The sequence below is a fragment of the Marmota marmota genome, unplaced genomic scaffold, assembly GCF_001458135.2.
Source record: "Marmota marmota marmota unplaced genomic scaffold, marMar, whole genome shotgun sequence".
NCBI lineage: Eukaryota > Metazoa > Chordata > Mammalia > Rodentia > Sciuridae > Marmota > Marmota marmota.
The window spans coordinates 144,831-155,857 of NW_026006124.1; the positions used below are offsets into that span (position 1 = coordinate 144,831).

The 11,027-nt window shown below is 46.4% G+C and overlaps 1 protein-coding gene across 1 annotated transcript; it reads right to left on the reverse strand.

Annotated features, from left to right (window-relative positions):
* Nucleotides 1-1,093: 1,093 nt before the first annotated feature.
* Nucleotides 1,094-7,341, reverse strand: LOC125614712 (NUT family member 2D-like). Its single transcript, XM_048797618.1, is given in 6 exon segments — nucleotides 1,094-1,425; nucleotides 1,954-1,985; nucleotides 1,987-2,091; nucleotides 3,115-3,243; nucleotides 4,573-4,747; nucleotides 7,245-7,341. Coding segments are annotated over 6 exon segments (870 nt in total).
* Between the last annotated feature and the right edge of the window lie 3,686 nt (nucleotides 7,342-11,027).

The following is an 11,027-nucleotide window of genomic DNA, read 5'->3' on the forward strand; positions in this document are numbered from 1 at the left end:
TGGGACATACCATGACCTTGAGGCACCTGTAAAGGTGCTTCTTCACAAGCTGAAGGAGAATATGAGCACTGGCCAACTCTTCCTCATGCATGAAATTGACCACAGGGATTAGGACAATCATATTTAAGTGGGAGGTGGGAAGTGGAGCTGTCACTCATCTTGGTCTCATAGAAACACACTGAGTGTCTGCTGGCCACCCTCCTGGGCTTCCATTCTGCTTGGTATCCTGAACCTTTCCATAGCTCTCATGTCTCCTTCCTTTTTTTCCCATCCTACATCCTGTGACCTGGAACAGACTCACTAAGGGAGCCATCATAGACAGGATAAGGATAAACAAAGTCCCGTGAGCCACATGAGTAAAGTCCTGTGCCTTCCTCATCTACCTGCTATCCCTTGCTTCCCTCTCCAACTCTGGTCACTCCCTTTTCTGTTTACTTGTTACCCTTTGTCTCCTAGACTGCCATGTATTGCTCTGTGCCTTGGTGTCTGTTCCCAAGCCCAGGTAAACCTGGTATCTCTACCTCCTTTGTTCTACTTGGTGCCCCTTTCTCCTTGTCTACCTTTTGTTTCTCCCCAACCCCTGTTGTTCCTGGTGTCCCTGCACTTATTTATCAGGTATCTCAGTCTGTCTTCTGTACCTCCTACCCCTGGTCTACTGGGAGACCTTCCTTCTGCTTTCTACCTGGTCAGTGATGAGTCCTTCCTGCTGCTCCAGCTTTTTTGTTAGGTCCAAGATATTTAAATATGGTTTGGAGGAAAGTAATTCTTCCAGGAAGCAGGGATGAATCATATTCTCTACCTGGGGATGAGAAGGAAGAGAGTGTGAGTGACCTTGGGAGGAAATGGCCCCAAGTCAGGAGGACTTCTAGGAGAAAGAGGAAGCACTAATAATCCCATGCTCATCTGCACCATGGGGTTGTTATATCCCAACTACCAGCTACCCCCATGTACAAGTCCACATGTGTGCATACACATTCTCTCTCTCTCTTTCTCTCTCATACACACACACATAAACACATAAAATGCTGAGATTCTAGGCCAGGAAGCTCAATTCCATGAGTCCTGAAACCTTGTATACACCAAGATTGTAGGTCTAGCTCACCTTGTTGACAAAGTCCTCATCAATATAGCTCAGGAGACTTGGATCTGGGTATAAATCATCCTGTATTGGCTGTTGCTCCAATCCTTCCTCTCCCAAGTTTGCAGAAAGCCCTTCTGTGGACCAGTAGGAGGGCTCCCACATGTCAAAGTTGGTAGGCCCGAATAGCTCATCCATGATGTCCATGTACTCTTGGATGGCTTCAGGTGGGATCTCCTCGGATACCTTGGTCTCAGGCCCGTTGGTCTTAGCCACCTTATACTTGCGTGCCTTGATCTTGTGTGCGTTTATCTCAGGCACCTTGGTCTCTGGTGCCTTGGGTTTGGCTGCTAATGAGCAGGCAGACTATACCTTAGGGTTGGTCTTTGTGGAGGTGCACACTAGGACAGGGAGGACCAGAGTGGTGTGTGAATGAGGATTCCATGTTCATCCCAAACACTTGGGAGTAGGCAGGGTTCAGGGGACCTAACCTGGTATGCCATGCATGAGGACAACCTGACCCAGGAACCGAGGGATATAATAGTGCACCAGATGCAACATCTAGGAGAGTCAAGTGGGAGGACATTTGTAGTGACTGGTATTGCATGCACTCTACCCTACCAGGACCCAAGTCCCAGGCAGATATTGTGTTGTTTCTTTGGATACACAGGAGAGAAAGGAGATCTGTACTTGGCCCAGTCAATAAACAGTTCAAAGCTGGGTGGCCAGGACCTCAGGTGCTAGGGGCTGTTTTGCTTGTAAGACTGAATCTCCAATACTGAAGGAAAAGTTCTTATTTGGGACAACAACTTGCCGTGGCCTTTGTCACTGTTTGGACACTATCATAAGCTACTGTGTGAATGTGCGAACCCTACCTGGCTGTTGGACAGCCTCGGGAAGTGGAGGCCTTGGGATCCAGCCTCAGAATTGCAGGAGGAGGTTGGCACTGGAAGACCCCTGACAACTGCATCCTTGGATCCTCCATCTCCTCTGCAGCCTCAAACTCCATGAACCTTGGTGAGATTTGGGTAAGGCAGGCAAAGGCTGAACTGAGAATTAGGTTAGCCATACCAGGCAGGTGCTGATGTGGGATTCTAGGCTATGGATTATTCTAAGCTACCAGTCAGGAGCTATTGGCAGGGATGTGGAGTTGTGTCCTGGAGTGGGACAGGCCAGTCCCAGGTGGGAGATGCTACACATAAAGAACAGCAATTCTTGGGAAACACATCAACTAGCACCCGGAGGGAAATCAGGTCAGAGGGACCCAGGCAGGGCCCCTAGCTGACCCTTGTTCTGGCTCTCTCCTGTTTCTGCCAGGAACCACATGATGAGTTTAGTTCTAGAAACTGGTCAGGGATGTGATTTATATCAGAAAACACCAGGGGTCTTGACCCAATTCAGGGGTACTGAGGCTGGGACCATGGGCCCTGAAAGGATCACCTGGGAGACCAAATTACAGACAGAGTCATGTGAAAGCTAAACTGAGAACATTGGGTTGCTTCCAATGAGTGTGGGTTCTTCCCTTGTTAGAATGGTAGGGATTACATAGAGCAAAGGCAGTAAAGACCAGTGACATGTCCTTGGGGCATCTGAGGTGCTGGCTGGCCCTGACCATGCACTCCCCACCTCCACCCTCTTCTGGAACATCAGGATGAAGTAGTGGCCACTTTCATGAGTTATAATCGACCCTACTCCATAAAGACGTACCAGTTCCCAGGCAGGTGGTCTGAGTGAATCCAGTGCAACTTTTTCCCTCTGCAGAGCCAGCAAAGCAGAAGCGGATCCTCTGGCTGGGCTGGTTACTCCTCCCATCCTGACCCTGAACCTCAAGGCAGAATTGGAATCAGGAGTATGGAGTCTGGAGTTTCTGGGATTGTTGCAGAGAGAATGCCCAGGCCTCCAGCTAGAGGGAGCTACTCTTTGGAGAGCTAGATGCCTCAGAGCCAAAATATAGGTAGGTGACAGGCTATACCAGACCTTGGTGTGCAAACCAAGATCCCCCACCAGTAGTCTCTGGGCCCTGAAAACTGGCTCACTTTTCTGCAGTCTCACAGAAGCCCATCCAGTCAAAGTTTCTGGTGTGATGCCATTCCTGCAAACCCTTCAGCAGGCCCTCTTCCATGGTCATGGTGGGCTCCCATTGGGACAGAGACCGAAGCACTGGGCTGGAATTCATAAGGATCAGTGTCTGCAAGGTCACCCTCCTTTATCAGCAGACCAACATACTTTCCTACTTTGTTATCTTTGCCTCATCACGTTCAACTCAAAGTATTGACATTGGGACTCCAGTACACTTATACCAAACAGGAACACCAAGGGCTACATTGACCAGCATGATTGTGCTTGGATTCCTCAATGATATGGTGTACTGTGTGCTGAATGTTTTTATCCTCCAACATTTACCTGTTGAATCCCTAAGCCTCAATGGGATGGTATCTCAAGATTGCATTTAGTGGGGCTGGGGATGTGGCTCAAGCAGTAGCACATTTGCCTGGCATGTGTGCAGCCCGTGTTCAATCCTCAGCACCACATACAAACAAAGATGTTGTGTCCACCAAAAACTAAAAAATAAATATTAAAAATTCTCTCTCTCTCTCTCTCTCTCTCTCTCTCTCACTCTCTCTCTCTCTTTAAAAAAAGATTGCATTTAGTGCTTAGAGGGTTAGATGAGATCCTGAGGGTGGTGCTTCATGAAGGCATTAGTATTCTTCCTGGAGAAGGAGGAGACACTGAAGAGATGTCAGTCATGTGAGGACAGAGGTTAACCAGCTGTCTTTTCAAGCATGGAGAAGAGAGAGCATTCATGGAACTTTAGATCAGGTACCCTTTACCTGGGAATCCTGATTCCAGAACTGTGAAAAGGAATACCTGCCTGTGTTTGTGTCCACATGTTCCATAGTATCATGTATGGTGGCCCAGGCTGACTAAGACAGAATGGCCTGGGAGCACAGTTACAAACTGGGGCAAAGATGAACATGCCCATCCAGTATCCAAAGACAGCTTCCCCTAGGTGTCACATCACCAGAGGGTCCCAATCAGGAGTTCATGACAATGTGTATAGGTATCCTTAGAGTTCTGTGTTGGGGCCAGCACCCCTAAATGCACTTGTGGTTGTGATGTCCCCTGTTCCAGGAACAATCAGGTCTATGGTGGAAGGTGAAATGGTTGGGAGAGGCATGGAGTCAGACAGCCAACTTCAATTCCTGCCCCACATCATCCCCATGAACCTCCTCTGACCTTGAGTCCTCCATGTGATGGTGATGATCATTGGAAACAAAGATTGCCTGCACTCACAGGCCTGTGATGGGCACCTGACATAAGACACACTTCATTCCCTGGTGTTAGGTGAATACATCTTGGAATATAGGTGTCTCAGCTTGTAACCCCCACCCTCAGGACCTTGCTTCCAGTTCCCCTACATCCCAGCCTCCTCTTTCTAACCCTTGCTTTTCCTCCTTGCAGAGCTCAAGGAGGAGCCTGAGGAGAAAACTCACACAAGGAAACAGGAAACCGCTTCTACATTGGGAGTCTGAGGAAGGTGCCTGCAGACCAGGGTCTTGAAGTGCTGCCAGCACTGGAAGTTCTCATAGATGCTATGAGGTCTGCTGGAGTCATCTGGTGGCACCGCAGCCTGGAAGGTGGGTGGTGTGCCCTCCCCGTATACTGTACCTGGCCATTGGCGCACATTCATTGGGAACATGATGGGGGACAGCTGGGAAAATGGTCATGGTGTTGGAGGGTGAAGGCCCAGGTGCCAGTGGATCCCATAGTTTTGGATCCCCCCACTGGCTGAAGCAGGCACAGTGGTCCTCAGGGCAGAAGGTGCCGTGAGGAATGGAGCAGGATGCTCCACACCCCCACAGAAGGCTCCTGGGGCCCTCCAGTTGAGGGGTACCTGAGTGTGGGCAATGTTCTGAATATGAGGAGGCCCTTCTGGCCTCAGTTATGGCCCACATTGTCCAAAGGTGAACAGCTCTGGCACACATGGTTGTCCAGGGTAAGTAGACAATACCAGAGAGTTACCCTGGTAGATGGGTGCAGTCACTCATGGTGCCAGGGGCAGCTCCCAGAATGGCTGGTGTGTTGGCATAGGGGCAGCTGGAAGAAAGGGCAGGCCCCTGAACACAGACATGTGGGTACCAGGATTGAAGTTCATGCCTCATCTCTGTGATGCAGATGCTGTGGAGGCAAAGCAAAGCAGAGAATGGAGGAGGGGAAATGGTAGCAGGATTGAGGCCCTCCAGTTCCTTACTCAGTGGGAATCCAAGGACAAATTCTCACAGCTCAGGGCCTTGTGGGAAGCTAAATTGTGCAGTTTGCAAATGTCCCTGAATGAATTTCAAGCTGTGTTCCTTTAGTCATAGTTCTACCCAGAGAAAACTCATTTCTAGTATACCAGGATTCCCAGTTGACTGTGACACCTCAGCTTTCCCTGACGCTGAGAGGCCTCTTGTGCATCCTTTGCAGACACCCCATTGGCCTCCTAGGTGACTCCCTAGAATTGGATCAGTTTGACTTTGCTCAGTGGCATCATGCCCCTCCTCATGCTCACCAACAGAAAAGCAGTCTTCTCCAACAGGAAAGGGCATATGCAGGTACTCCAGGGTCATTTGTGAAGATGAATGTTTCTAAATATTATTGCCCCATCACCTCCTCAGGCTTCCTTTTGCTAATACTCCTTGTATACCCTCCACTTCTTTCCTAGGCTTCCACAAATAAACAAAAACCACCTGATTTAGATCTCTGCCTAGATAGATGCTGAGGAATCCTGAATTTCACCCTGCCCAGCACATCCTGCCCAGCATGTGGGTGCGTCTCCCAGCACTTCCCACAGCAAACACTAATGGGTGTCCAGATTCTGGCCAGCTGTATCCCTAGTGTTCTCTGTTTCCTGCCATGATACATGGAGTTCCTTTCCCAGGGAAGAGGTCTATGTGACCGACACTGAGTCCCCAAGATCCTCTTCTGGGCTGACTAGCAAAGGCCACTGAGGTTTATGAAGTTGATGGGATGGTGAGGATTGGAGTTTTCCAGATATTTTCACAGCCACTCGTCATTTTTTTTTTTATTGGGCCTGGGAATTGGAGACATTGTGAGGTCCTTTTCCTTTGCAATCCCAATAATGGGAAGGAAAGTGTCACAGAGACTCAGGCCTGCACCAGCTGCTACCTGTGGCAAGGTTGTTGGGAGAACATTCCTGTTCACCAAGACATTATGCAGAATGATGTCAAGGAATGGGACATGCACCACACTTCAGCACTTGCATGTATTAATCAGGACACCTGCCTAAATTCCAATGACAATATGAGTAGAGCCCCTTCCTAACTGTGTGCTATTCTCCTTCTTGTCTTCATAAGAACCCAGTCATCTTCAAACCTGGTCCTGGAAAATGAAGAACACCCCACATGTGCTCCCTTTTCATGGAGTACCAACTAAACGAGGAAGATAAGCAGTCTTCGTGTTGATTTGAAAACAATGAGCTGAGGCTATACACATAGAGTGTGAAAGTTATAATGATTTAGAAGACCCCCCAGAGGCTCAAATCTATGTTTATTGAGGTTTCCTGGGTTCCCTGCCCTTCTGGAATCAATGACACCTAGTGTTAGAATGGAAGGAGAAGTTTTCCTGGGCAGGTAGTTGGTGAGGGACCCTGGGCTGTGGCAGTTGGAGTGTCCTGCAGCCTCACCCACAGAGAGTATATTTTTATAGTGCAATAAAAACGATTTCTCATTCCACAGTTTTTTTGTTTTTTAAATAATCATTTACCATAATGAGCTGGAGACTAGATTTTCAAAGCAAGCTTTATTTGCTAGACCCAGGTTGAATTCAGGGGCTTGCATACTCTTGGTCAGTGCTTTGCCACTGAGCTTCAGCGCTTACCCCATGCAATCAGTTTTGCACTGCTTCAAACTGCTAGACCACAGGTGCTCATATAATAACACTAGTCAAATTCAATTTGTGCAAACCAGCCATGGGAAAGAACACAGGGTAGAGAGCTTCCTTAGCTTCCAAGGACTGCAGCATGGTGGTCTCTACAGCAGGCATGACAGGTTTGTAACTGTGAAAATCACTTTGTCATTTCAGATGCTCCCGCTGAAAGAAGGGCCAGCCCAGAGGCTCTGGATGAGGGGCCACCTTGCTGAGACAACTTACCAGGCTTCCCTACCCACTTCATCCTCCTGCAGGGCTCCCCTGGTGTCCCTCCTGCAACCCTCGTGCATGAGCACATGCTTGGCTGAAAGCATACATTCATGGGCCGCCATCCAACGGCTCCAGCGTCTGTTGCAGTTCTAGTGGGGCAAGGTGCAGGCGCCAGTGAGGACAGCGGGTTCCCAACGGCTGACCAGGCTCCCATGGCATCCTCCAGACTCAGTCCCATAGGTCCCGAGGTTCTGGACTCATGAGCCTCTCATATTCCCACTGTGTCCATGCCCAATCCTCCTGCCCCTGTGCTTCGCCAGGCAGCCTGAGCGCAGGCTTGCCCCCCCCCCCCCCGGGAAATGGGCCACCCGCACCAGGCCCGGAAGTGAGGAGCTCATTTGTCAGTGCAGCACCTACTTCAAAGTGGCCTCCATCCATGTCTCTTGCAGGCTGTGCCATGCCTGGGCTCCAGTCACCTGTTCAGTGCTTGAGTAGCATGGTCCCTGTCATCAGGTCCGAAGCCCCTGTCAGGTCCACCAAAGTGATGACGGTCATTGCTGCAGTGTGGCTGGGCACAATTCATGAGCCACTTGCCAAGCAGAAATGAACTTTATTTTTAGAACACACACGCCACACCACACGAGCTCTTCAGGAATTCCCTCAGAGCCCAACTGCCACCGCGGGCTTCCCACAAGCCTCTCAACCTCCCCCACTCCTCCTGCTCTTGAGGCCGATTGGCTGGGTCGAGAGGGTAGAGCCAAAAAAAAGTCCCCCAATGAGCAGCTCCGTGGTCTGAAAGGGTGGGGAAACAGCCCAATGAGCATCACTGCAGAGGAGCCAATCATCAGCTGGCAGCTGGAAGTTTGCTGGCAGCTGGAAGTTTGCTGGGGCCCCTTCAGCTGTGGCTCTCAACATCTCCCCCTCTCTGTTTAAACAACAAGCATGTGGCTTAGGGACCGTGCCTGCCTTAGGTTGTCCAATACTACTTATGGTCCTTACCCGTCATCGGATGAGCTGACCTCAAGGCGTCAGCCTCCTATCTTAGGTTGGTACCATTACAATTGGATCTTACCCGTCATTGACTACTGGTCCAGCATACAGCCACACCTGTGGATAGGTCTTTGTACCAGCGGGGGGGGGCTGGGTGGGTGAGGTGTTTTGCCTCACCTCTGTTGGCCCCCAAATTTTAGCTGAATGACCATCACAAGCAGATGGGAGGAAGATACACCAAGCCAATTGACGGCTCCTTTTGGAAAAATTGTACCACCGATGACACCATTAGCAAAAATACCCCAACACTACCACAAGTCGCTGCACCAACAGATAGTTCACAATGCATACAAGTGAGTTCACAATGCATACAAGTGATACGTAGTCCAGGCAAGTTCTGCAAGCAGTTCAGTGACGGCTCCTTTTGGAAAAATTGTACCACCAATGACACCATCAGCAAAGATACCCCCAAACTACCACAAGTCGTTGCACCAACAGATAGTTCACAATGCATACAAGTGAGTCCACAATGCATACAAGTGATACATAGTTCAGGCAAGTTCTGCAAGCAGTTCAGTGATAGCTATTGCAGAAGTAGTAGATTGGTTTTATCTTTTGTCTTCACTGGCACTGGGATGAAGATAGGAATTCTGGCAATAATGGCTAAAGAAAAAATATGACATTCCAGAAGGCACTAAAAGAAAACAATTTTCTGAACAATTTACATTATGTTGAACAAAATTATTAAATATAATGAAAAGGAAAGGTGAAAGTAAACAAACATCTGTTAACCTCCTTTTTTGTTCACATATTAAAACAATCCTCAACAGCTATTTACCCAATTTAAACCATTTAAATCACGTGAATAAAAAAAAAATATTTGGATCCATTTTTTCATGAGCGCTCATCATATATGATATATGGACATACGTACACACAAACAAAACACAAGTGTACACACGATATAATACAACACAACAATAGTAAAGGCCTTATAACTTTTTACAGGTGAAATCTCTATTGCAATGTTTAAAACTCTGTAGTCAAAAAATAGAACTGATCAGCAAAACATTAACCTAGATCTGTATGAAAAAAGATAGAACTTCATGATGTGGGAAAGGGTAATAATAAAATAGATATTGAAAAAAGCATCCTGGTTCTGTCACAGATGTAAGGATAGCCAAACTGGAGTTTTGGATATCAGCTGTTATGGGTTTGAGCCAAATCATCTTCTTTTTGGTCTGTAGAAATCGCTTTAGTTAATCTCTCCGGAATCCAAATCGGCTGCTGTTCTCCCTGTGGAAACACACAGACAGACCCCCGACTCCAGACAATTACTGGGTCAGGACCTTTCCATTGTCCTGTTAGAATATCCTTCCAAAGTACCTTGGGCTTATGTACATTTTTTGGACACATATGCCTTTCCGCAGCACTAAGTCCTGATGAATCCAAATTTAAAGGGTTTAGAGTAAAAAGGGTTATTTTAAGTTTATCTTTCGGGGATATATACCCCTTCCCAATTCCCTCTTTTTGCTTTAATAAGTACATTTTAATAGTTTGATGAGCTCTTTCAACTATGCCTTGTCCCTGTGGATTGTATGGGATTCCTGTTATATGAGTAATGCCAAATGTTGAGCAAAATTGTTTAAAAGAGGTAGAAGTATAACCAGGGGCATTATCTGTTTTTAACTGTTTTGGAACACCCACAGTGGCAAAATTTTGTAAGCAATGAGCTATAACATCTTTAGTTTTTTCTCCGGCATGAAGGGAGCCCATCAAAAATCCAGAAGAAGTATCAACTGTAACATGCAAATATTTTAATTTTCCAAATTCTGGCAAGTGTGTGACGTCCATCTGCCAAATATGGTTAGGTATCAATCCTCTAGGATTGACTCCAAGATTAACTTGTGGTAAAAAGGTCACACAATTTTGACATTGTTTTATTATTTGTCTAGCTTGTTCCTTAGTTATTTTAAAACGCTTTTGTAAAGTATTAGCATTGACATGGAACTTTTTATGAAAATTTATAGCTTCTTCTAGTGTAGAGAAAATATGTATGTCATGTGTAGTTTTATCTGCTAAATCATTGCCCAAACTAAGGGCTCCAGGCAATCCTGTATGTGCCCTGATATGTCCTATAAAGAATGGATCTTTTCTGTCCCAGATTAGACTTTGTATAGTGGAAAGCAAAGAGAAAACAGTAGAAGAAGGGGAAATCCTACCAGCATCTTCAAGAGATACTATAGCATTAACTACATACTGACTATCAGAAAATAAATTAAATACAGAATCTTTAAACATCACAAAAGCTTGTAAAACTGCATTAAGCTCTACCTTTTGAGCTGATTGTTTGGGTACTAAAAATGTAAAAGTTTGATCAGGGGTAACTACTGCTGCTGTACCATTATTTGACCCATCAGTGAATATATTTGGAGCATTCATGATAGGTGTTTTTCTTGTCATTTTTGGAAAAATTACAGGATGCAATGACCAAAAAGACAATAAAGGATTAGATGGTAAGTGGTTATCAAATGAAACATTAGATTTGCACATGATTATTGCCCAAGTATTTAACTCATTAGCTAACTCATCAATTTGATTCATAGTATATGGAGTAATAATTTTATTGGGAGAAATTCCAAACACTCCCTTTGCTGCTTTTATTCCTTTGAGTATTAATTGTCCTACAGCCTCAGGATACCTAGTAAGAATAGTGTTAGGAGAATAAGATAAATGTATCCATAATAATGGACCTTCTTGCCAAAATACTCCTGTAGGAATATTTTTTGTTGGTAGTACAATAAATAATAAAGGCAAA